Source organism: Microtus ochrogaster, unplaced genomic scaffold, assembly GCF_000317375.1.
Source record: "Microtus ochrogaster isolate Prairie Vole_2 unplaced genomic scaffold, MicOch1.0 UNK6, whole genome shotgun sequence".
NCBI classification, from domain to species: Eukaryota; Metazoa; Chordata; class Mammalia; order Rodentia; family Cricetidae; genus Microtus; species Microtus ochrogaster.
In genome coordinates, this window is record NW_004949104.1 from 9407314 (window position 1) to 9433675 (window position 26362).

Below are 26362 nucleotides of genomic sequence, written 5' to 3' on the forward strand. Positions count from 1 at the left end.
GAGTGCGCGTGCGCGGTCGGTGAGCGAGCTGGGAGGGGGAAGGGGGGGGCCCGGTGTGGCCACTGGGAGGGACGCATGCGCGAACTTCTGCACTTGAGTGCGCGTCCCTATAGTCTCCTGCCTGCCCGCGACCCGTGCAGGTGACAAAGGGGCCTGTGGTGCTACGACCCAGGCTGTGACTTAGCTGGACCTGCCTTCCTAGCTCGCGGCCCCGCGAGGTTCCTTCCCCGTGGATACCCGGCTGGCACTGAGGTGTACCCGGAGTGACGAGCCTGTGGATCCCCCCCCCTGGGCCTCGGGTTGGCGGATCCGGGAGCGGGCAGTTCTCTAGAGGTGGCACTGAGGGAACATGGAGGGCATACACGTCCATTACTGCTCTAGGTGACTTAGTGATGCTCAGCTTGGCTCTGGCCTTGGACCATATAAGTTTTTATTCATTTGTGAAAGTCCTTAAACCACAGGGGTTCTGCCAGTGGAGGGCAGTCCTTCCTTGGTGGTGCTCGCTGGCCGCGCAGCCTGGCGCACGCGCAGTGGGGCCGACCCCACCTTCGGGCGGGGCGGCCCAGAGGTTACGGAGCCCAGAGGAGCTGTTGCCTACCATCCAAGCACCCCATGGTATCCCTCTCTTTGGCTCTTCTCCCTTACTAATGAAAGGGTCTGGACCCATCTCTGCCCCAAAAAGGACACTGCCCTCTTCCTCATAGCCTGAAAGACAGTAGAGGAAGAATCCTTGCAGTGTGTGCTGCCAGCAGGAAATACGGAACTGTGGGCAGGAGGGAGGCACCCTGTGGTGGCCTACTGCACCTCTATCAGACAAGGCCAAGTCGCAGATCCTGTGGGCCTGTTTCAGGGTGTGACAGGGTAAGGGCCTCCAGGCCTGCCCTCTATCCTGGGCTGGTGGTGGGTACTCCTCCCCCAAGGAGGTGTACTGCACCATTTCAGAGCTGTCACTCCCTGGAGGTGTGTGTATGGGTGTGTGTTTGTGGGAAACTGTTCTGCACCCAAAATCATAGGATCGTAGGCCAGAATTTTCCGTGGATGGGGAGGGTAGGCCTAGCCCATTGCCTTCCAGAAATCAGGAAGACAGCCTTCATCCTGGTCTTGCCTGTCAAACCTTTTCTGGCCCAGGGCCTTGACCCTTGTCCTGATGAGTTTGGGACTGGCCAGGACAAATTTGCCTCCTAGGAAGGAAAAGGGATGTTTAGTTGGTATTCAGGAAGGTGGGCCTTGTGAGCCAGGGTGTCAGTAAGGTGACACCAAGCGGTTTTCCCCCGGGTAGTATGTGTGTCCTCACTGTTTCTGCTCTGTCATTTCCAGAATCAGAGTGTGTGTGCCCATTAGGAACAGGAGTGTGCAGGATGCCACCTAGTGTAGTTGGCATGCAGGGCCTCAGGCCCAATGCTTGAGAGTGGGGCCAACATCTTGAGTCCTGGGGCAACATGATCTTTGGAAGATTGATGTCTGTGGACATGACTATGAGCCCTGACTCATGTGTGACCTCTCTGCGTTTCATCTGCAACATGGGGTAACAGCTGTGGGATGTGCCAAGTTCAGGGACAGCCTCATGGATAGTGTGGGGTGATACTGTTCTCCGGAACTGTGTTTCCTTGTCTTACTATTTAGGCTGGCAGCTGTGGTTTGAGGCTGCCCTTCCTTTGCTCTGGAGCTTGCTCAGGCATGGTCCTGCTGTGTGTGTCCGCTGGCATCCACAGATGTCTTAGGGCACCGTGCCATGCTAGTTGTACGTAATGTGGATTGGAGGACTTGGTGGGGGCCTCAGTGATATCCTGTTCTTGCTCTGACTTCTTACCTCTCTTCTGTCACCTGTGGCCTGTAGTTGAGTTTCAGCTGTGTGCTTAGCCTCTCTCCAGATGGTCCCCAGGCTCAGAGAGGTCCAGTGCCCCCCCCCCCAGGGTTTCAGGTAGGATCAGGTCTTTGGCCCCCAGCTGTTTCCTGCCTGCCTTTTGAACTAGAGTGGTGCATGCCCTGCAGTGTGACCTGGCAAGAGGTTTCTGCGAACATTCATCTTCAGAACTACGTACTGCTGAGGACCCTCTTGGGGCAGAGCCGACCATGTTACCTGGTGGCCCTGTGGCTCCTTGGCATGGCGTGTGAAGCAGAAATGTCCTGAGTCTCTGCTCCATGACAGTACCTTTACACTAGTTTTCATCCTGCTGGTGGCAGGAAAGGACTTGGCCTGCATGGTGCTGGGCAGGGTGGCCTGCCTCCAGGTCCTGGGGTGTAAGCTGCTGCATAAGAGAAATAGCAGCGTATGTTGGGTTGGTTGTGTGTCCAGAATGCCACTTGAAAGTCTACCAGCACCAGTGTCGGCATCTGTATCCTCACAGTCCTGTGGGGTAGACACACGCAGTCTCCGTCAGCATCTGTATCCTCACAGTCCTGTGGGGTAGACACACGCAGTCTCCGTCGGCATCTGTATCCTCATGGTCCTGTGGGGTAGACACACGCAGTCTCCGTAGTCTCTGAGCGGTCCTGCAGCAGCTGCAGCATCTTCTCCCACAGACACGCACCGTCCTTCCAGAGCCCTTCTGTGGACTGGGTGGCACCTTCAGAAGACATGACCATTTCCTATAAAGTTTTATAGTATGGCCTCTTGTCAGCCTTGCCTGACTTAACTGCTGTGAAGTCCTTGGTCTTTTCATGACCTCTAGTTAGCATCAGACCTGTGTTCTATAGGCAGTGTAGGAGCTTGAAGAATTTTAGACAGGGCTGCACTGCCTGCGTGATTCAAGGAAAAAAAATCTACCAGGCTTGGAGTGATATTGTATGGGCCAGAGGTGTGGGTTTTGTAGCCCACAGGAAGGCATAGATAGTGGGGATCCAGAAAGATCTCTACCCCTCCCAGGCATTGCTGTCCCTTCTGTTAGTTCTCTATGGCTGTGGTGCTCTTCCTGCCACCGTCTCCAGTGGAGATACACACAGGGCTGCTTTGTCCAGAGACAAGTCTCCAGCGGAGCCTTCTTTAGGTCTCATGACTTCCGTGTCCTCTACAAAGTCAGACGTCCCTACAGCACTGGAAGGATAAGAAGGGCGCGGAGGGAGGCAGCCCCTAATAATCTGGAACATCACACACGGCCCATGCTCTTCCAGTGAGGATAGTGTTCCCAACTGACTTTGAAATGGGCAGGTGTTCTCAGGGGTCAAGACCTGCAGTATCTGTTGTAACACACAAAGGCAGACAGACACACAGACACACAAAATTGACCAATGTTACTGAAAATGAATAATCTGTGTGGCAAATCCATGCCTTTTATCATGGTTTCTATTTTGTGCCTCCCTGATGTGTGGTGTAAGTCACAGCTGGCTGTGAGCACTCCTGTTTCTCACAGTCACCTTCCCTCCAAGCCATCCCATTGTCCCGCTGTGCTTTACCCTTGCCTTTGGCATGTTGCTCTTACTTTCCAGCTCTGTTCTTGCCAGACGGTAGGCACTTCCAGCGTCTGCCTCCACCTGATCTGAGTGGCCAGACTCTGTCCTCTGGCCTTCAGAATTGGGTAGGGACCAGCCCATAGGACAGCTTTGTTCCCAGAAAGGGCTGCTGGGGAGTAGAGCTGGCCTTGTACCCCAGAAGAATCTGTGCCTAGAGGTAGGAGGAAACTCTGACCCCCTCCCCCGTTGCTGCAGAATCCCTTCCCAGAGTACCTTTAAAGAGGATGGGGGTGTGCTGGGTGGTGGTGGCACACGCCTTTAATTCCAGCCCTTGAGAGGCAGAGGCAGGCAGGGTTTAGTGAGTTCAAGTCCAGCCTGGTCTACAAGAGTTAGTTCCAGGACAGATAGGGCTGTTACACAGAGAAATCCTGTCTGGGGAAGGGGGAGCAGAGAGGATGGGGTGGCTGAAGGATAGGAGGGATCTGATCCTAGTTGAGAAGTGCTGGCCATTCCGGGAGGATTTTTGTCGGTTAGTTCTTTGAGACATGGTCCCTGAGTCCCCATGGCTCAGATGGCTGCTGCTTTTGCTATTGCAGATGACAGTGGCTCATGCAAGGGACAAACACTCCTTGCCACAAATCTGTTAGATCTCCCAGCATTATGACTTCAGGTCCTTTGCTTCTGCAGTGGCACCTTAGCGCCCTCTACTGGGAAAGGCTCTCATGGCACTGACTAAGGGAAGGATTGGGCCTGTGGCAGGTGCCTGGCACTGGCAGGACTGTGACTCAAGGGCATTGTTGCTGCTTTACTGACTGGTTCCGCATTGTCTGTGCTGCTCCTCAAGGCTGGGCTCTTCTGGAAGCCAGCACTGGGCACGGGTGCTGGGAACTCACAAGAGAGCTGGGGAAAAAGTTTGTGAGCCTTCTGGAAGGAGCTATTCCCCAAATACACTGGGTGCTGGGTTCTGAAGCCCCAATCTGCCTTGGATTGTGGCCACGTGTGGGCTTTCTGGATGAGCTTCCAGAGTCTGGACTGACAAGTGCTCTTGTCTCTTGTGATGTTGAAGGGTGTCAAGGCCAGGCTCTATCCTAGCCAGCCTGATGTCCACCTAAGCTGAGGATTGGTCCCTGAGTGGATGCTAGGGCCAGGGGCCAGGGCTTTGGCTGCTTAGTGGCACACTTCAGGGGTTGGGCTTTTGTGCTCACCTGTAATACCCTAAGTTTCTGGGCTACAGGCCTACCATTATGTGTTTGGGTGTCATGGCCTACATTTCCAGAGCGTCTGGGCAGCACTTGCAGGTGAATCATTCCTGGTGCAGGGACACTTTGAGCAGGGACATACAGGAAGTTGGGTAGAGTGCTAGAAAGCCAGCACCTGGCAAGCTTGCCCGAAAGCCTTGTTAAAAGATCCATGTTGGGACATGGTTAGAACAGCCTCGAGTATTAGGAAATGTAAACATAAAGAAGAGCTTCCCAGGAAAGCTGGTAGCCCCTCTCTGCAGTTTCAAGGCCCTGTACCTGATGTTGGCTGTTTTTACCTTCCACTGTGGAGAATTGGCTGAGCAGAAGTCTGTTGGGGCAGCCAACTGCAGAGCGGTTCCTAGGTCCACATAGATGACTTGGGGGCTTGCCCCAGCCTGGAATCACGAACTCAGAGTGAGAGCCTTGCTGTCCAGTTGGTCTTCTGCAGCTGTAGCTGCACAGAGCTAAGGATGTAGCATACAGCTTCACTCCATGGAGCTTCTTGGAGTCTGAGTTTTAGCCGGCCGTTGATGGCATTTTAACTTGTCTCTTGTGTTTGATTTTTAGTAAGACTTTGAACCCGACGCAGGCTTCAGTGGAGCAGAAGCCTGAGAGCTTTGGTTGGAGACAATAAGACGTGGGATGAGGCTCCGTGACAGAACGCGGTTCGGCCTGGGGATTCTGAAGACAAAAAGCTTTGGACAGGCGAATTCATGGTCGTGGAAACCCTGCCCCAATTAAGCAATGTCAGGTTGGTAGGGGTTGCCAAGTGAAGCCATCTCTGCAAAGGAACTACAGGAGGGACATGGGCTGCACTGCCATAAGCTAGGCAGGCTGACCTACGTCTGAGGACTATGGGATGCCTGAAGAATGTGCTTGGTGTTTGCAGGCTGCCTTGGTCAGCAGTCCTCAGCTGCTGTGCTAGGGGTTGGCTTCTGTCAGAAAGTGTCCCGAGGGTAAGGAAGTGGGTGCTGAAGCCAGGTCTTCCCTGAAGGAGCTTGAGGGTCAATTCTGAGGTTGTGCATGTCCCGATGCAGGCCTGAGATCCTGAGGTAGGCTCAGCAGGGGTTTCTTGTCTTTTCTGTCTTATGTCTGGGAAAGGCTCTTAAGTGAGTTCAGCCCTGGACTAGTGTTCCTGTGTAGCAGGGGTCCAGTTACTAGATCTGTCTGCCTCCTGCATGGGTTTGTCTGGGAGGACCCTAGCTGGAGCAGCTCTGTGAATGAAGAGGGGGCACCGGTGACAAGCCCACTAGATTTTAGAGGGCTTGCTCTTCTGTCCTCCCACATGAATCTTTGGGTATCATACCCATCTTTTAGACCCAAGTCTAGCCACACCCACATCTGTAGATCCTCCCTAAGGAGTTGTTTATAGGTGAAAGAGTAGAGTTTCCATCAGCTGAGTGGGTCCTCGATGAGATATAGACTTCCTAGGCAGTAGGTTCAGGCTGTGTTCTGAGGACTTGCTTTGTAGCCTTAGAGGATTTGTGGACATGGGCATTGCTCACCGTATTCTTACAGAATGTGGTGTTCAGGCTGGGGGATGAGAAAGGGAGATGTTTATCAACACTTCTCAAATAGCAGTAAGTCCATCACCTCTACAGAAAGTAATACTTTCATGTGAGAAAAGCCACTTTGCAAGTCCAAGTTGAATTGTTGCTGTTTGTCCGCCACTGCAGTCTGGTGACAGGGGTAGCTAAGGATGTGATCCATAGGGGTCAAGGAAGGGAGTATGCAAATGCCAAGCCTGTGACCTTGAAGTCTGGGTTCATCAGGTCTCAGCACCTTTCCTTTTACTGCTTATGAAGTCATAGAGAGGTAGAGCTGTCTTTTTATATGCACATTGATACTGGGGAAGGGCTGTGTATAGCAACACCTCTGTTCCTCAGCTGGAGTCCTTGGGCTTAATATTGTCTAGAAGGCAGCTCCATTATTTCTTGGTGGTCGGTGAGACCGGTGTCACAGCCCAGGTATCCAGTTCTAGGCTTGGAAACACGCAGAGTGATTGTCCACTAGCCCTGCTGTACATGGATGTGACAGTTCCTAGGACATTGCCTTTCTGTGACGTGGACTCTCCGAGGCACGTCGTTGGCACTGGCAGCTTGGGGCAGCCTCTGCACCTGGAGGCAGGAAGAGTGACTGTGAACTCTGTAGGCTGCTGCTCGCCAGCAGCTGTTGCAGGGCTGCCTCTGGCCTGCTCAGTGGGAGACTGTATGGTGACATATTTCTTGTCCTCCACTCCCGACTGTGCCTTCTCCATGGTCCATTCTCCTGGCCAACTCTTTAGGAGGCCCTGGGGCCAGACAAGGCCCTGCCTGGTGCTGCGTGCTACTGTGGAGCTACCTTTGGTCACCATGAGGTGTCTGCTGCCCTGCCCAAGGTGGCCAGACAGTACCTGGGACTACTGTGTCGCCTGTGTACCTGTGAAGTCCCTGGAACTGCACTTGGCCCCAAGTGGGGTCTAGTCTAGGGTGTGTTGGGAGCAAGCAGATGCCGTATCTGTGAAGGCTTTGGTGTAACTAGGAAACAAACTCAGGGCCTTACACCCACTGGGCAAGTGCTCTTCTGAGTTGCACTCCAGGCCTAAGGTTCTTTCTCACTTTGATCTGGGAGGTGGGCTCTACAGTGGGGTAGCCTTTTTTACTGTCACAGATTTTTGGCCTTTGAAATCTATCACTAGGAATGATATCAGATTGGGTCACATGCTAAAATCCCTGTGGTTTCTCTCTGGGGTTCTGGGGTTCTGGGCAGTCACAAATAGTGACTTTAAGCAACAAAAAGTGACCAGGCTCTTTCCCAAATCCCATCCTTTTGTGACCTGTACATTTCTGTGTTGACAAGATAGCCTACGGCTCCCAGTTCTCTTGTTCCCCACAGCCCCACTAGGGTCTGCAAAGATCTTAAGTCGTGTGCTCTTGAGGGATTGATGGTCTGAGTCCACTCAGTCATCAGTGAGCTATCACAAACTCCATTTCCTTCTTCACAGTGTTAATTTGCATTTTACAAAGTCCCATGTAACCAGATGCTGAGTACAGCAAGTTCTCAGGGCTGATCTCTTCAGCTCTAGTGGGTAGCACAGTCCTCAGGTCACAGATTAGAGCTGCTGAGGGCATTAAGTGGTCTGCTCCTTTCTTGCAGGCGTCCGACCTCCCATCATGAATGGGCCCATGCACCCCCGGCCCTTGGTGGCGCTGCTGGATGGCCGGGACTGCACAGTGGAGATGCCTATCCTGAAGGATGTGGCCACAGTGGCCTTCTGTGATGCACAGTCTACACAGGAGATCCATGAGAAGGTAGGGTCACAAATTGGCCAAGTTTCATGGGGGAGTAGGGAGTGCTCCAGAGCATGGGCCTTGCCACCTCAGGCTGCAGTCTGAGTCAGCACACAACACTTGTCATGCTCCTGGGCCTCTGGCCACACTAGGTCTAAGTACCACCTAGTCTTGTGTGACCTGTCGCTGTGCCTGGTGGCCTTGTCAGACGGTAGAGATGGGCTTACTCTGTATTTTCTTGGTTTCTTCCATCACACCCAGTTCATTAGAAGAAGTGGAACTATGGGCTTCTGCCAGTGATTATGCTGGATGCTCCCTGCAATACAGAAAGTCACAATATCTTCATCCACAGTACCTGCCTAGAGCTTGTTGTCGGGTGTTAGTAGCTCTAAGCAGCTTCTGTGATTGATGTTTACTTACTTCAGTTGAGTTCCTCTGTTACCTGGAGTATGCTCACCTGGTTTCTGCTTGTGTCCTAGCCAAGTCAGACTTCACACTGGAGAGAGCTTGAAAAGCATTTTTTACAGCAAACCTAAAAAGCCTTCAGGGGTAGAACCAGTCAGGGATTTTGCCACGAGGGACTTGGCATCTGCTCTTGTAGATGGTCTGGTTGACTAGCCTGGAGATTTGCTCCCCGGGAGGAGTGGTGAGCTCTGCTCTCGGTGGCACCATGGCCTCAATAGGTGGGCCTGTTGGCCCATTGCAGGTATTGTCTCAGACTCAGAGGGCAGTGACACCCATATCTGAACGAACCTTCACCTAGCTTAGTACCCAGCCTTGTAAGCGTGCCAGGCATGGCATTAGCATACAGTGGACCTACAGCCCTGCTCCTCAGTGGCTACAGAGTCATCTGGGACAGTCCTTCCAGCCTGGCCTCAGTGTGTGTCTGTAGTCTTTGGGAACTTGTCACTTCCACACAGATAATCAGATACAAGGAGGCAAGGCTGAGAGCTTCTCATCAGCAGGAGCCTTAGTCTGATTGTGGGGTGGGCTGCCTTCAGCTAGGAGACAGTGCCATAGTGAGGGTCTTGTAGTAGGTATGGGGGAGCAATAGAAAAAACAGAGGACATAATAGTAGGAAGGAAGAGATCAGAAGACCTGATTCTGATGTGTTGTGAGGAGAGTGGGGGATGGGAGGAGAATGGAGCGAGGAGTGGGCAAGTTACCAGAACCTAGAACTCAGAGGGAACTAGATGCCAATGGTGGAAGATTTCCCTTCAACAGTAGGAAGCAGTATGTCAGTGAGGCACAACCCTGGCAGTTTGTGCACTCTGTATTGTTACACAACCTTTCACTGTTCTACCAGCCATGCTTGGGCTTAGTCCTCGCAGACGTGACACGCGTTCTCACTTCATCTCTACCTGAACGTATGGCAGCTTGATTCACAGCAGCCCAAACTGGGCAACCACCCAGTGCCCTTGGGTGATACAGCTGTGCAGATTGTATCCTACCTCAGATCCTGCCTGGCTCAGGAATGGGATGACCCACAGGCACACAGCACCTTGGGCGCATATCACTGAGGGAAGTCACCTTCCCTCTTTCTGCTGGCTGGAAATTGGAGATGATGGCTGAAGCCTTGGGTAGGTACCGTGTACCATAAGAGGGAAGCCATATACTGGGAATGGCACAGTCACAAGACAGGGATCATGTGCCCAAATGGCTATGAAGATGTAACCAAACATATGGGACACCTGTCTCTAGGTGTGGAGAGGAAGTAACTGTCTTACGTATCATTGCTACGTGGGAATTGTCCTTTCAGAGCGAGAAGTCGTCACAACTGCCTGTGTGTGTCACTGTCTAAATTGCAGATGAGAATGTTACACTAGCAAGGAAGAACGTGATGAAGAAAACTTCCCAGAAACCCTGGCTCTTCTGCCATGGACCCAGGAGGACTCTGAGAGGGGCTAGGAGATGCCCACTAGGTGTGGGAAAGTCACTTGTGGCAGGAATTTCAGAACACCCCTGGCTGGGTACTGTACAATTTCTCAGGCAAATGACCTTCAGCCCAGGGCTGCATGTGCTGAGGAGGAACCCAGGGACACTGCTCCCAGCATATGCCGAGTGAGGACTTAGGGCAGCAGGAATTCCCCACTGGAGATGGGAGAATGACGCTTCATGACTCATGGGTGCAGAACATCCCAGGCCAGAGGACGGCCCCTTATAATTAAGATGTACAAGGAGCAAGTGGGCAGAAGTGTCTCGTGTGGCCAGCAGGCTGCTAATGCACTGACCTTGGGCTCGTGTTGCAGACACACCTGGAACCAGGACAAAGGTTGAGAGGAGGGGGTTTCGCTGTGTGCAGGAGTCCATTGCCATGGGTCAACAGGTCCCCCTTTGAGAGTATGCTGAGATTCTGAGACCCGTTGTTAGTGCCTTGATGGGACAGAGCAGAAGACCCAGGGATGGGTGTGGCCTTCAGGTATATGGACAAAGTGCTGGTAAACCAGTTGCAGGCTGGGATGGTGTTCCAGTTGGAAGAGCGGAGGGGGTTCTTTTCTTACACACAAAAGACATACTGCTTTAGAAAGGAGTCTGTGGGCATGCTCAGATGACTCAGGAAAGTAAACTGTGGGAAAATTTCAGTGAGGTCAAGTGGGCACTGCTCTTTGTGCCCTGGCCCCAGGGTACATGTAAGACCTTCAGGCCTTCCCAGTGAGCAGGAAAAGGAAATCTTTGCAGAAAGCCGGTCAGAGAAGAACTGCTTATATAAACCACTTCAGCAAGCCTCTCTGTGGCCCCCTGAAAACCCACAGTTCACCACCAGGTGGCCAGATGATCAATCACTGGCACAGTAGAAAGCCTGGATACCACTTCCCTCTGTGGAGAAGAACAGCTGCAAAGCTACCTGGTGTCTGTGGAGTTGGATAGTGTGCAGAGGTTTCAGCCAGTGTCTGCTCTGCCTGTATGTGCCTTATGTCAGCAGAAAAATGTCAGGCATGATGGTGAGGTGGGAGGAGCTACAGTGTCACATGGTAGCTGTTCTGTGCACACCAGGTGATAAAACCATCCAGTGTTTTCTCAGAGGGAGGTTAGCACAGTGAGCCCACTGTTGCCCTGACCACGAAACCTCACTGCGGTTGGAGCGTGAGCTCCATTCAGAACGTGCTACCACTGGTACACTCATGGCCCGTTTGCACCAGTCACTCATCATATGCTATGCCTGCCATGAACATCTAGGGCCCATGTCGTTCCGGGTCTGGTATTGAGGACACCAAGTACCCTAGAGTCAGGTCACTAACGTGGTCACTCATCTGGTGAATGGGGACATGTGAGTGGCTGCTTGCAGAGAGGACTCTTGGAGACAGGCCTAGCAGCAGCCTTCCCAGACTTCCCTGGAAACACTAAAGGGATTGTAGGAGAGGGACGGGGTTGGGGGTAGACCTGTGGCCAACAGAACAGCTGTTGGTGGTGACCGGGGCTGTAGAACTCTGGTTCACCCACTACCTAGCAAGCCCACTCCTAGTATGCTTTTGTTCTGCAGCCAAGTATCTTCAAACCAAGATAACAAACAAACAAAAAAACCCAAACAAACAAAAGAAAAAAACATGAAAAAATTTCACAGAGAAACATAGGTAGATTGTACCCAGGAAGGCAAATTCAAGCACAAGCAGTGGATGGACAGTAGGCTGTGGTTTATTTGTAGAAAGCTCAGTGGTGACATGAGGAAGTCCGTTGGCAGTTGAACAACAGGGTCTAGAGCCTCAGAAGACCCTCCACTTGTAGGAACTTAGCTCAAGGACATAAGCACACTGGCTTCTGGAAGACTTAGTGCTGGCCACAGTCAGTGCAGTGAAAGGTCAGATGCTTTGATCTCTCCCTTCTCTGTTGGCACATTTGCGGTACATTGAAAACATGCTTTTGAAAGACATTACTCTCATGTTTAAGTGCTAAGGGTAAGAAACCAGTTGGCTGTTCATATACACATGTTGACATACAACATAGGCCTGTAGGCTATGGTTCTGTCCTGTCCACAACCAACCCTTTTCAAACATAGTGAGGGACCCATGTTAAATCTGTCCCTAACTACAGACTCATTCTAATACTACCCTGAGATCTGTCACTTTTGGTCTGCACTGCTATACCTGCCATGGGCCTCAGCAAACAATTGTTTGTATGGGGTTGGTCCCCATGTCCCCCAGCCTCTCCTGTTCTACCCAGCTGTTCAGTCCTCCTGTCCTCATGATTGTCCATCTGAAGTCCATATGGCAAAATGCTGCCAAGGACTCCCCTAAATCTCCTCACTCCCCACTCCCTGTGCTGTCAGCTGCCCATTCCCCATTCACTCTTTCCTACTTGGGCTCTCCATGACTCTCCACTGGCAAATGGGTACCCATTTTTTCCACACATGTCTAAGCAGTATATGTGACCCTGATTCCCTCAAAACTAAGGGAAAACATCAGTTCTGGCCCTGAGCGTGTGTACTCTAGAGGCCACTCGGCCCAGCATTCCAGACTCTAACCATCTTCCCTCAGCATCTGGCTGTTTCTTTTTCATGTAGTTTAGATAGCCCCTGGGCCCAAAATGAGTGGAAAGGCTACTATCTCTGCCCTTGTGGCTCTTTGTGACAGGCGAAAGCCTTTCTGGCTCAGTGACAGTTGTTTGCATGCTGGGTCATGCATCTGGCTATGGAGCTTGTGTAGCTATGATAGAAGGAGGCTGCATCAGCCTTCACGTGTGGAGCAGTCTCCACCCCAGGAAGATACTCTGGCTCCACAGCCAACCAGATCAGCAGGAAGTACCAGTGTAAAAGAGGACAGGTAGTAGAGTTGCTCACAGGATGTGGTGCCCTCTTAGAGGCTGGCCCTGCCCACTCCCAGTCGACAATTGCCTCTGGATATGTTTGTTACTTGGGTCCTCTGTACTCCATAGAGACTGGTGTGGAGTGGGCTCCATAGATTTGGGCATGGAGGCTGGTTGCTTGCAGGTGCTGCTGCTAGTCTTTGCCCTTGGACACTACCCACAGCCTCTGCTGAGGCTCTGCTGTAGCATGCTGCTGTCCGAGACAATTGAGAGAACACAGCTGCCCCTGCATTGTGCTCCCCGTCTCTTCCCTTGTTCCCTCTGCCTCCCATGCCTCCCATTTGGAGGCTGGCTGCTCAGCCTTTTTGGGTACATTTTGTGGTCCCTAGGAGCTTAGTAAGCAGCCTGTTTTCCCTCAATGCAGGTACTGAATGAGGCTGTGGGCGCCCTGATGTACCACACCATCACACTGACCAGAGAAGATCTGGAGAAATTCAAAGCTCTCAGAATCATCGTCCGAATTGGCAGCGGGTTTGACAACATTGACATCAAGTCAGCTGGGGATCTAGGTAGGAGCTCTGAAGTCCCCGTTTCCAGTGACCAAGATGTCTCACTTAACCTTCAGGCTCTATTGGGCAATCAGTAGAGCCGGGACTGTTCCTTGAATTGAAGGTGATTTGGGCTGTGGGTAGTGCAGGCTGTGGTGGGCAGCACAGGATGTGGCTGCGACTCCCTGTGTTGTCACCAGCCTACCAGGCCCTAGGGATTGGGTTGAAACAGGGCCAGTCAGGGAGTCATTGCTGTCTTCCTAAGACAGCAGAAAATGGAATGCGTTCTGAAACCATGCAGGTATACATATGAAGCAATGTGTGCTCAAAGTGGACACTTGTACACAAGTCTATTCATATTGAAACAGCATAACCATACTTTGCCATTCTAGAGTAGCTTGTGTTCTGTGCTAGTGGCCCACTGACAAAGCAAGGCTGCCCTCTACAGTGTGCTGTTGACATCATTCTGCTGCTCTGCCCCTTACAGCTGCAGAGGAGGCAGGAGCTAACCTGTCCGAGAACCACAGGGCAACTGAGGACTGCAGTAGTGTGGTGGGAAAGTCAGTCTTGTTTTGTTGGCTCATGTTGCCCTGGGAAGCCCGGGGGCTGAAACCTTGGTGACTGGTCTGCCCCTTCCTGGACAAGGTCCCACTGTAGTCCCTAGAATTCACAGGCTCCTCTTTTTAGCTAGGGATGGCCTAATGGTGGGCCAAGTTTGGTTCCTTTAGACCCAGCTGTGGAAAGTGGGGCAGGTCTTACCATCTATACCTTCTTGGGGGATCAGTTTTGTTTCTGTATCTCAAGGCTACATGCTATTGCTCCCTGTATCCTTGTTTTATTTCAAGGGAGTCATTTCTGGAGGGTGCATGGGTCCTGTCTTGATTCCTCTTTGTGGTGTCAGATACCTTTAATTTATAGGATAGTTTCCAAAACAATTCTGTCCTCACACTTCAGTGGGATGCTGGGATGGGAAGTAGAGTTGGAACTAAGGCCACTGTGGAGGATCAGCTCACGGCTGGGATGATGGGGTCCTCCTTGGGGACAAGGGCTAAGGGCAGCCCAAGGCAGCATAGACCATCAGTTTAGTGCCTGGACATGGGCCCTTGGGTAAATTGGGAGACCATGGCTAGGGGAGAGAAAGCTCCATCTGACTTGCTCCCAGGACAGTAAGAATCGTGGAGCCATGTAGCCAGGGCATGCTTGGCCTGGGAAGCCCCAGGGAACTGGAAGGTGTGATTTGTGTAGTGTCAATAGGGAGGGGCCAGCCAGCCCCAGGATGTACCTTGGCTTTGGCCCTTTGGTAGTAGAGCCATGGCTTCTCAGGAAGGTTGTGTGTCCCATGATCCAGATGGGGAAGAATTGGGCATTAGTAGCATTGGCTTCTTTTCAACCACCTGCCTGCCCAGATAACTCAGGCTGGAAATGATCAAGACAGCATTTGCCTGCCCCCTGTCCTGTTTGCTTGGTAGCTGCCACATCAGTGTTCTGCAAGAGTAGGTGTAAGTGGAGACTGCTCATTCATTCCCAGCTGCCCAGACCCGAAATAATTACACAGAAACTGTATTAATTACAACACTACTTGGACAATAGCTAAGGCTTCTTATTAACTAACTCTTAAATCTTAAATTAACCCATTACTATTATTTTATATTTTACCATGAGGGTTGTGGTTTACCGGTAAGGTTCAGGGGCGTCAGTCTTCTTTGGCAGCTACATGGCATTTCCCTTACTCTGCCTTCTTTCTCCCAATATTCAGTTTGGTTTTCCTGCCTAGCTCTATTCTGCCATGCCACAGGCCAAAGCAGCTTCTTTATTAACCAGTGATAATAAAACATTGACAGCATACAGAGGGGAATCCCATACATCATGCAGGACAGCCCAATGACATGTAGTCTCCTAGGTGGTTGTGGGGCATGTTTTCTGACATGTTACTGCTGAAGCACCACCCTGAGGGTATGCTCTGACGGCAGCACCTCTGACTGTGGATGACAGGAGGCTGTGGGCCTAGAACATGTGCCTTCACATATCTTGTAGGCATCGCAGTGTGCAATGTGCCTGCAGCATCTGTGGAAGAGACAGCAGACTCCACCCTGTGCCACATCCTGAACCTGTACCGACGAACTACCTGGCTGCATCAAGCACTTCGGGAAGGCACTCGGGTCCAGAGTGTAGAGCAGATTCGAGAGGTGGCTTCAGGAGCTGCCAGGATCCGTGGAGAGACCTTGGGCATCATTGGACTAGGTGCGTGGCCACTGTGACTCAGCACAAATAGTCTTTGCCCATCTGCCACCATCCTACTCCATAAAGACCCTTGACTTGCTGGCTGTGTTGAGGGCATAGGATAATTAGTCCTGGGCAGGGCTAGAGAAACTAGTCTGTGTCTTTCACAGGTGTCTCCTCACATCCATGGAGGTCAGGTAAGAGTACAAGTGAACATCACACATTGGTGATAACATGTGCCATGTGTGGATCCAACAGACATGGTGTCCACATGGACACAGATACGTGCATCCTCTATATAAACATGGTTACATACACACTCATTCCCCACAGCTCTGGAGTAGCCTGTTTCCGCCCTGCTAAGATAGTAGTTGGTTCCTATGCTCCCTGGCTTGTTCTCACAGCCATCACCTTTTTGTGGGTATCTTTCTTTTATATGTACCACAGAGATGGCAAAGTAAGTTGTGCTAGAGTTCCACCTTTGAGAGCTCTCTTGTCACCCTTGCCTACCCTTGGTTGACCCTGGCTGCGCTGTACTCCTGCCTCAACCCTACTGCCAGCCGCAAGAGATGGGAAGTGTGTGTAGGTCACCTCAGTTCCAGAAGGAGGCGGGCCTGGGATATGGTTGTTGGTGTCCTAATGGACATGCACAGCAGGGCTATTTGTTGCTCTATGACACTGTATGCCACCACTCCCCCCATCCGATGTATAGGATGAGATAGCACCTCCTACTTCAGGATCCTAGCGCCAAGATGTGTTGAAGGATGGAAGAAAGATAAGCATGGGGGGAGTGAGGGGGTGAAGGGTGTCACTGGGCAGGTCTGGGTGGTCAGGGCACCCCCACCCTCAGGTCTTCTTGTCCTCCAGCAGTCTGTTTGGTCTTTCCTTATTAGAGTGGCTCTGCCTCTGCTTTTGTTACTCGTGTTTGGGGACTGAGCCATGTGTCCCTTTTGTACCCTGTTTGTCCAGTGTATCACATGTCTGCCACTGACTACCTGGCCTACACTGCTGTCCTCTCTGCTGTGTCTAGTTGTTCCCTGTAGCCAGCCCAGAGCTCCCTAGAGATTAGGATACATGGATGGTAACATGTATCCCATATGGATAATGTAGATTACAGAGAGAGACAGGGCTATACATGTGAGCATACTTGTGTATGAGTGTACAGTCTAACAAGCAAGGAAGGTGAATTTTGTCCCCTCGGGGTACAACAAGGGCTCCTGAGTTATTGCACCCTCTACCTTAAGGACCTCCTATTTGTATGTACTTGCTGTCTACCCACTGCAGAACAGGTCTGAGTCTAGCTTCCACACACTGTGGCCTCCCTCTGGAAGGGAGATGGGTATGTGCCCCTAGTGAACCTGTATCTCTGCTCTTCTCTTCTACAACCTGTTGAGTCTACCTCTGTGTGGAATATGGTGGTGAGTTCTTGGCTCATCAGTGAGGGTGCACAGGCAATGTGGGCTGTAACTTTTGCTTTTATAATGAACATGCCAACTACTTTCCTATGGCTGTTGGCCTCTCCATCCATAGGCTTCTGCCTCTCTCCTTCTTGTCCTCTTACAACTGAAACAAAATTTACTCCTTTCACAGAGTATGGAATGTATTTCTGTGTGGGACAGCCCTGTACTGTTTCCAGCTAGCCCTTCCTGCCTGCTGTCTTTGCGCTCCCTCTGGCACAGCTTGCTAGGTTCCTCAGTCCAGCTGAAATGAACCCACAGGGCAGGGCCCTGGGTCTGTGCTCCTTCGCTTCTGCACACGTCTGTCCTGCTCAGGACTCTTACTGTTAAGCAGGATTCTGTTGATCTGTTTAGACAACTGCTGTGAGAAAGTTTAGACATGTCTCTTTGTGCATGGGACTCTTCTCTTTGATTTAAGCAGAAGTGAAGTGACTTTACAGAGCTGGCAGAAGGCCACCACGGCATTCTTCAAGCAGGTGTGTGGCTTTGGCACTTGTCAGCTGGCTAATTGGAGTTTTGAACTTTGCTGACACTAATGTCAGCACTAGTGCTGCCCCTTGTGTTTTCATTTGCATCTCTCCGACAGCTAAAGTGTCTGAGTGTCTTTCTTGCCGGAATGCCTGGCCGTTAGAGAACCTTTCACCTGTGTTCTGAAGTATGGTGCCCGTCATGTTCTCTTTGGTTTGTCTTGGTGTGGATCTGCAAGATTCCATCTGTGTTCTATCTCAGGGCCTCGTCAGACAAGTATATTGACACCCTGGTGCCCACTTAGTATCTGTGGTGAGGACAGATTCTGGTTCTGAAGAAATCCAGTTTATTACTTGTAAGTTGTTTCCTGTGTCTTAAGTAGTCTCTGTGTGCTTCAGCTTTTAGCCAAAAGAAAAGCATGAGGAGTCTGCTTTCTAGAAGCTTCATAGTTCAGATTTTACAGGTCTCAGACCACCTGGATCATACACTTTGCTCAGTGCTGAGTATACTATGCCAGAAACATAGGCAAATAAGTTTGTGTCTTTCCACAATAACAATAAATTCTCAGGGCTCAGGGGTTTTAGTGGCAACAATTTGCCACATAATTCTCCCTCCATAATCTGGCTAAGGTGAATACAGGAATTTTTTGTTTGTTTGGTTTTTGTTTTGCGAGACAGTGTTTCTTTGTGTAGCACTGGCTGTTCTGTAACTCACTTTGTAGACCAGGCTGATCTTGAACTCACTGAAATGCACCTGCCTCTGTCCCCTGAGTGCTGGGATTAAAGTCATATGGCACAACTGCCCAGCTTGTCACTCTTTTTTTTTTTAAATTTATTTTACATACCAACCAGTTTCCCCTCCCTCCTCACTTCCTGTCCCCTCCCCTTTTCCATCTACCCCTGTCCCCTTCTGCTCCTCCTCCATCTCCATTCAGAGAGGAACAAGATTCCCATGGGCTTGCACAAAGCATGGCGCATCAAGTTGAGGCAGAACCAAGACTGTCCCTGTGGGTCGAGGTGGGGCCAGGTAATCCAGCGTGGGAAACAGGTTACCAAAAACCAGCTAAGCACCTGGAGAGGTCCTGCTCTCACTGTGAGAAGCCTTTCCGAGAGACCAAACTACACAGCTGTCACACACATGCAGAGGGCCTATGTCAGTTTCATGCAGGCTCCCTGACTGTCGGTCCAGCTGGACTCACTCAGTCTTAGAAGTAGAAGTTCTCAGCAAGGACAGCCTACATCTCTTGGCAGTTTGCTCCTGGTGGTTTTCTTTGGCTTCCTTTACTCTTTTAGCTAAAAGCTTTGCACATTCTTCAGTCTCCTCCTCATTTTTCTTAGTGAGCTGGTTTTTTAGAGCCATGTGTTGGTGTTTGTGTTGCAGGACACATGGAGTAACAAGATGCTGAGTCTTGGGGGCTTTGGTCCTGAGCTACTTCTTTGTTTCGTTGCTCTCTAAAAATATTATGGCAGATGTCTTAGTTACTTTTCTATGGCTGTGACAAAACACCATGACCAAGGCAACTTGTAAGATGAAGTCTTTAATTTGAAGGCTCATGGTTCTAGGAGGTTGTGTCCATGACCATTATGGTAAGGAACATGGTAACAAGCAGGCAGACATAGTGCTAGAGAAGTAGCTGAGAGCTTACATTTGATCCATAAGCACAAGGCAGAGAGAGAGAGAGAGAGAGAGAATGAGAATGAGAACACAGCTAGGTATGAGCATGAGAGCTGGGAGTGGTGTGGACTTTTGAAATCTCAAAGCCCCACCTTCAGTGATATACCTCCTCCAACAAGGCCACACCTCCTAATCCTTCCTTCCCAAACAGTTCTACCAACTAGGGACCAATTCAAATACATGAGCCTATGGGAGCCATCATTCAAACCACCATAGCAGATCTCATCTTCTTTAGAGAGATTGAAAAGTTTTGGATTTTAGCTTCCAAGTAGTATCTGTCAGTTCAGAAATACCCTCCTCTCCTCTCCTCCCCTCCCTTCCGCTCCCCTCTCCTTCTCTCTGTCTTTTTTATAATAATCAAGTTGAGAATGCTCCAATTGGCATCCACGGTGTATCCTTGAACAAAGTTGTGTTTCCTCTTTCCAATTCTCTTTGATCTATAACAGTGTCCCTTACTCGGTAGCAGGCACACATTGCTGTGGGTCAAGAGACCTTACTTTTTGGTGAAACCTTGTTTGTCATTCATTTCTTTTCTTTTCCTTTTTTTGGTGATGGTGTTGCAAGACAGTGTTTCTCTGTGTTGTTCTGGCTGTCCAGGAACTTGCTCTATAGACCAGGTTGACCCTGAACTCACAGAGGTCTGCCTGCCTCTGCCTCCCAAATGCCAGGACTAAAGGCGTGTGCCACCACACCTAGCCATGTCATTCACTTCTGATAGTTCTTCTTTAGAATCAGCTCACTGGTTTGTGTTTTGTTTAGTCCTTGAGTGTTTTGGGACACTGGCCTCTGAAAATCACACACATGTCCTCAAGACATACATCACGCTATTATTTTATGTTTTGATTTCTCTTAGCAGTGTTCTGTAGTGATCAATACATAACATTTTTTTTTTTTGGCTTTTCGAGACAGGGTTTCTCTGTGGCTTTGGAGCCTGTCCTGGAACTAGCTCTGTAGACCAGGCTAGTCTCGGACTCACAAAGATCCGCCTGCCTCTGCCTCCCGAGTGCTGGGATTAAAGGCGTGCGCCACCAACGCCCGGTTCAATACATAACATTTGCACAGAGCTTGTTCAGCTTGTTAATGTACTTCCCCCATGCTGGTGGTAGAACCTAGGCATCACCCCTCTGACCAGGTGTTTGGTATGACGACTGTTATAATTTATGCGTTCTAATTCCCTGTGGTGTTCAGAAACACACTTGGTCTTTGCACTTCCCAGAATTCTGGTTTGCACGTTCTCCGGGCATTTCCCAGCACCCTGCTCTCTCCTTTAGCATGTTTCACTTGCTCCCACTCTTTGTTCTTGTCCTTTTGGCATTAATGATGACCAGTGCTTTATAGGCTAGACCACAGTGGGGTAGAGCTCCGTCCTTTATTGTGGTCTCTATGGTTATCTGGCCTGTTAATGTTATCATACAGCTTTCTCTAACTAAACGTTGCTATGGCACATCTTTTCTCCGCTTTCCCAAACTCAATTGTGCCTTTTGTTCTTTAAAAGGCTTTCTAAAGGGGGCTGGAGAGACGGCTCAGTGGTTTAGAGCACCGTCTGCTCTTCCAGAGGTCCTGAGTTCAATTCCCAGCAACCACATGGTGGCTCACAACCATCTGTAATGAGATCTGGTGCCCTCCTCTGGTGTGTGGGCATACATGGAGGCAGAATGTTGTATGCATAATGAATAAATCTTTAAAAAAACAACAACAACAAAAAAAAAGAATGCATTTCATCACATAAAAAAAAGGCTTTCTAAAAATTCAGTTTCCCTTCTGCTTTAATTAGGGTCATTTCTGTTGGCCATTGTTCTGTCTTTGGTATCAGACCTTCTGATGGGCTCTTTACTGCAGATACAGCTTTTCCAGCTCAAAATGTGTGTCCAGGTCTTTTGTAGAGGACACTTTCTCTGCTGGAGTTCATTGTCCTCTCAAATTTATCACATGTGCCTATGACACATGTTCTCAGCAGCGATCGGAAGTCCTTCCAGCTAATCCCACCATCTGGGTTGTCTGTGGATCTGCTTGTTTTTTCTTTATTCTGTTATAATTTCTGTGGTACTCTCTTTAAAGTTGTGCCCATGTCCTGCCAGCATGTCTGACTCCTCAGTGCTCTTTTCCTGGCAGGTATTGATGGATGCTGCAGGAGAGACTATGTCCCTAGCATTTTCCTACTGGCAGCCTGTGCAGTCTGTGTTCTCTCTGTATCCAGCATCAGTTGATGTCTGCATTCCATGATCCTTAGGCTGTGGCTCCCATTCCAGAGCCAGGCCTGCCTCAGAGGGCATAGGGTGTACATCTGTGGAGTTGTGCCAGAAAGGTGGCAGATGTACAATGTGCAGTGTACCCTCTTTATTGCTAGGTTCTTGGGGTTTTTTTTCCTTTCAAGATTTATTTCTATTTGTGTGTGTGTGTGTGTGTGTGTGTGTGTGTGTGTGTAGGGGCTATGTTCATGTGAATGCAGGTGCCTACAGAGGCCAGAGGTTGGAGTTAAAGGTGGTTCTGAGTTCCTGACATGGATGTTGAGAACAGAGCTCAGCTCCTCTGAAACAGCAGCAGGCCCTCCTAACCGCTGGGCCATCCCATCAGTCCTGTGCTGCTAGAGTCAATGGTATATGAATCTCTAGGAAGAGTGTTGTCCAGAATGGTCCCCACATATACGGTTTGTGATCAGAATTGAGATTCCAAGGACGTCTGATAAGTGACCTAGTGACCAAGGGAGGGGACCAAGCTGATTATGTATTGGCTTTCCAGAGCAGTGAGTAGAACTGATCAATGGCAGGCTGCTGGAGGGTGGCAGCTAGCTCCCATCCCTTGATTGTGGTGCCTGGGAGCAGGCACCTTGGCTGAGTGTTTGTGATGGAGGCCTCAGGGATCTGGTAGAACTTTGGCAGACTGGCAAAGTTGTGTTTGAGGCCCTTGAATCCCGGCTGTGAGGCGGCTTCAAGGCCTCAGGATGCATGTCTCACTTCATCTTGACTCTGTAGGTCGTGTGGGCCAGGCGGTGGCACTGCGGGCAAAGGCTTTTGGCTTCAACGTCCTCTTCTATGACCCGTACCTATCCGATGGCATCGAGCGGGCCCTGGGGCTGCAGCGTGTGAGCACACTGCAGGACTTGCTCTTCCACAGTGACTGCGTGACCCTGCACTGCGGCCTCAATGAGCACAACCACCACCTCATCAATGACTTCACTGTCAAGCAGGTGCGCTGCGGCATCCTCCACTCTCCTCCCTTCTCCTCCAGAGCGATGTTGTCCCTTCCTTACAGTGTGGCTCCCCCTCTTCCCTCAGGATGTACCCCTTCTTCCCCGGAAGGCAGTGAACCTTTGGTCAAGACAGCAACAGCATTAGATACCTGGGTCTGTCTTATTCCATTGATAGTCCAGAGTGTACCTGCTGGTACCACTGCCCACCCTGGCCCAGACTCTCTCCTAGAACTGATCTGTAGTAGGCCAGCTCCAGGTGGGTGGGAAGTGAGATTATCTGTGGGTATGCCACTCCAGTGAGAAGCTCCAATGTCATTCACTCACGTGGTCGTCCTGTCTGTCTTCTCAGATGAGACAAGGAGCCTTCCTGGTGAACACGGCCCGTGGTGGCCTGGTGGATGAGAAGGCTCTGGCCCAGGCCCTGAAGGAAGGGCGGATCCGTGGCGCAGCGCTGGACGTGCATGAATCAGAGCCCTTCAGGTGCCCCCTGAGCCCCAAGATGGACTATGCCCACCAGCCTGCTGACTAGGATTTGTAGGCTGTCCTTCAGCTCTGGCCTTTTGCTGGCTGGGTTAGGGGAGGGTTTACTCTCTGTTCTCAGGTGGGAACAAGAACCTCAAGATTCTATCTCACCTTGGCCACAGTTATGGGGTACGCTTAGGACTTGACTTGGTTCTCAATTTGTCTCTTGATGTCTGTGATGGTCCCATAGTCACCAACCTCTGGAGACCATGGGGCCAGGGCTAATTTGGCTTAGCATGTAGTCTTTAGTCCTGTTGGGGCAGACTTTCTGGGGCTCCAGCAGTTGACAAAGCCTATCTCGGGGTAACCAATTGAGTGATGAGCCATTGGAAGAGCTAGCAGTAAGAGTCTGTGTCTGAGAGCCCACAGTCCTAGGGTTTGTTCTGCTGGGCAGGGCTGTGTAATACCCCATCATGGCTCCTCCCCTAAGGCTTGGAAGACCCTCTACCCTTATTGTTAAGACCTTGGGGTAGGTTTGAAAGTCCTGCAGCTCCACATTCACAGATGCCTGGGATCAGGTCAGGGGCCCTCAGATCTCAGGACTGGCTACCTTCTGCACCTCCCCAGACATGGGTGCTCAGACCTCTCTGACTGGGTATGTGCTGTCCTCAGCTTTAGCCAGGGACCCTTAAAGGATGCACCCAACCTCATCTGCACCCCTCATGCTGCATGGTACAGTGAGCAGGCCTCCATTGAGATGCGAGAGGAGGCAGCCCGGGAAATCCGGCGAGCCATTACAGGTGGGTGGCTTTGCTCTCAGACTGACAAATCTGTTTTATGCCAGTTCAGGGGAGGTGGCACTTGGTTGTCTCTTACTGGGCATCCCTTGGGGTGAAGTTGGGTAGCACATGTATCATTTTCATGCATGAAGACCTGCCAGGCTGAGTGCTGTCAGCTGCTTGTGAGCTGAGGGCGCATGTGCATGGCTGGGGTCTCCAAGTTGGGAGCTGAGTTGTTAGGTGGACAGAGCCCTGTGGTGTTCATAGGGAGTAATCCAGGGCTCTGGGGAGAAGGGTGACTGTGTGCCTGCCTTCTGGCCTCTGCAGAGGCAGCAGTTTTAACCCAAATTGCTGTCGTCTCTCTCTGGTGTACCTCCCAACCTCCCAGGCCGGATCCCAGATAGCTTGAAAAACTGTGTCAACAAGGACCACCTGACAGCTGCCACCCACTGGGCCAGCATGGACCCTGCTGTGGTGCACCCTGAACTCAATGGGGCTGCCTACAGGTGAGCAGGCAGGGGCAGAGGACAGCCTCCAGGACGGTGAGGCTTAAACCTGGACCTTGGCTGTAGGTAATGTAGTGGGCTGTGATATGGCTGGGGATACCCTTATGTAGGCCCCTGTGACTGGAGAGGATTGAGCTGGATGGTGCAGTCCACTTCCCTGAGCTTTTTGGAAGGATATCAAGAGGGTTGGCCTTAGGAACCTCTTAGACAGGAGTACTGGGCAGAACTATTGTTGGGGCAGAGAATAGTAAGGAGACAGGGAATGGGGCTCGGGAAAGACTTCGTAAGTGAGAAGCCAGGTAGGGATACTGCCCAGCACTCACCAAGTGTTCACTGTTCCCAAACTTTCTGGACCTCAGGGGTCACTGATGCTCCATGCAAAAAGGGCTGTGTGTAGCAGGTGGGTGCTCCATAGATGACCTCACATGTCTGCCCTCCTCTCCCAGCAGGTACCCTCCAGGTGTGGTGAGTGTGGCCCCTACTGGCATCCCAGCTGCTGTGGAAGGTATTGTTCCCAGCGCCATGTCCCTGTCCCACGGCCTCCCACCCGTGGCCCACCCACCGCACGCTCCTTCTCCTGGCCAGACTGTCAAGCCTGAGGCGGATAGAGACCATACGAGTGACCAGTTGTAGCCTGTGAGGAGCTCTCCAGCCTTGGCGCCTGGTGGAGGGCGCCGTGTGCCCTTGGACCCAAGTGTGCAGAGGTGGCATCCAGTGTGGGCCTTGGCGCTCCAGAGACTGACCCGGGCGTGCACCAGGCGGGGCAAGAGGAAGCACGTCCCCAAGTCGATTGTAGTTGTCCCGTCCTGTGGGCTGGCTCACTGTCCTGTGTCCTTTGCGTTCCTCGTTAAGCAAAAGAAGTTAGTAGCTAATTCTATCACGAATGTTCTTGTCTGTGTACAGTTTTTAGAACATTACAAAGGATTTGTTTGCTTAGCTGTCCACAAAAAGAAAACCTGAGGGAGCATTCAGCAAGTCAGTTTGAGATTATTTTTCCTTTTCTACGTTGGAACGTGCCCGGAATGTGGCCGTCGGCACACTTCTCAGGACAATGAATCCTTCCCGTTTTTCTTTTTATGCCACACAGTGCATTGTTTTTCTACCTGCTTGTCTTATTTTTAGAATAATTTAGAAAAACAACAAAAGCTGTTCTTCCTAATTTTGGCATGAACCCCTTTGTTCCAAATGAAGACGGCATCGCGAGTGGCTCAGAGGAGTGTTTGCAGTGCCCAGTGTGCTCAGGACCATCCGTGTCTGTCCTGGGTAGGCAGGGGTTGCAGACCCTTGCCTGCGTGGTGCCGTCCTGCTGATGTGGTAGGCTAGCAATATTTTGGTTAAGATCATGTTTGTGACTGTAACCATTTGTATGAATTATTTTAAAGAAATAAAGACCCCAGAAAGAGCAAGCATGCCTGGTACCGCTTTAGTGGCTTCATCTAGGAGCACTGTCAGGTCCCTCTGGTCCTGCCTGTCATGACCTCCAGGGCCTGGCTTGGCTTCTGTGGAACAGGCAGGCAGTCCTGGGGAGACCCAGAAGAGGGCAGCAGCAAGTTGGGCTGCAGTCCCCATTGTTTTCAGGGAACAGGGCCCTGAGTTGGGGAGGCCACCCTAACTTGCAGGGAGGACTGGGTAGGGGTTGCACAGCTCTGACCACTTCTTCTGCCCAAACTCCTGGGCCGGCAGCACTCCTGACATTTTAGACAAACTCACAAAGGAAATGGCAACAGAAAATTATTACTAAAAAGAAGTCTTAGCACACAGGCAGAGCACCAGGCATTTACGGTTCTGCTTCCGGTCTCCTCCACTACACTATCTTCAGGTGTGGCCTCTGATCCACTGAACTGATTTGACAGTGATTCCCGAAAGAGTCTGAGCATAGCACCATTCGTCCAGCCTGGGACTCAACCAAAGAGACACTGTCTGTGTGGATGCTGAAATGTTGAAGCTAGAGACACGCCTTGTATGTAGAACTGTAGAGTGAACAAGTTCAGCATTCCCAGGGATCCAGCTGTGTTCTTAAGGGGCCAGATTTATAAGGGATAATGTCGACTAGGACGTGGTAGAAGCAGGTGGCAGCTGGGGAGGTGGCTCAGTGTAAGTACTTGCTCTGCAAGCACAAGGGCTTGTGTTTAAATCACCACCATGTGAAAAGCCAGGCATGGCTGCATGTGCCTGTGGCCCCAGCATTGAAGGGACAGGTGGAGCTGGGAACTTCCTGACAAGCAAGCCTAGCCAAAACAGGGAGCTTCCTGTTCTGTGAGAGCAAGGTAGAAAGTGATGGAAGAAGGTGACCAACATCATGCCCTGTCCTCTCCACCTGCAGACACATGTACCCACACTCGTGAGCAGGGGAACAAATCAAAGAGTGACTGTCAGAGACGGTAGTTTGTTCAAGTAGAACCAAAAAGCACAAGTCAT

General features: G+C 50.9%; 1 protein-coding gene across 2 annotated transcripts; it reads left to right on the forward strand.

The window, feature by feature from the left end:
- Window positions 1-5198: 5198 nt before the first annotated feature.
- On the forward strand, window positions 5199-25346 carry Ctbp1 (C-terminal binding protein 1). Of its 2 annotated transcripts, none has more exons than XM_005366081.2 (9): window positions 5199-5382; window positions 7767-7921; window positions 13065-13209; window positions 15223-15429; window positions 21980-22194; window positions 22547-22677; window positions 23332-23459; window positions 23827-23944; window positions 24391-25346. In XM_005366081.2, exons 1-9 carry the CDS (start codon window positions 5376-5378, stop codon window positions 24575-24577), a joined length of 1293 nt encoding a protein of 430 aa, XP_005366138.1. In that variant the 5' UTR covers window positions 5199-5375; the 3' UTR covers window positions 24578-25346. The 2 variants fall into 2 exon arrangements, with proteins under 2 accessions (XP_005366138.1, XP_005366139.1); XM_005366082.2 differs by having other exon boundaries at window positions 24394-25346.
- The last annotated feature ends 1016 nt before the right edge of the window (window positions 25347-26362 follow it).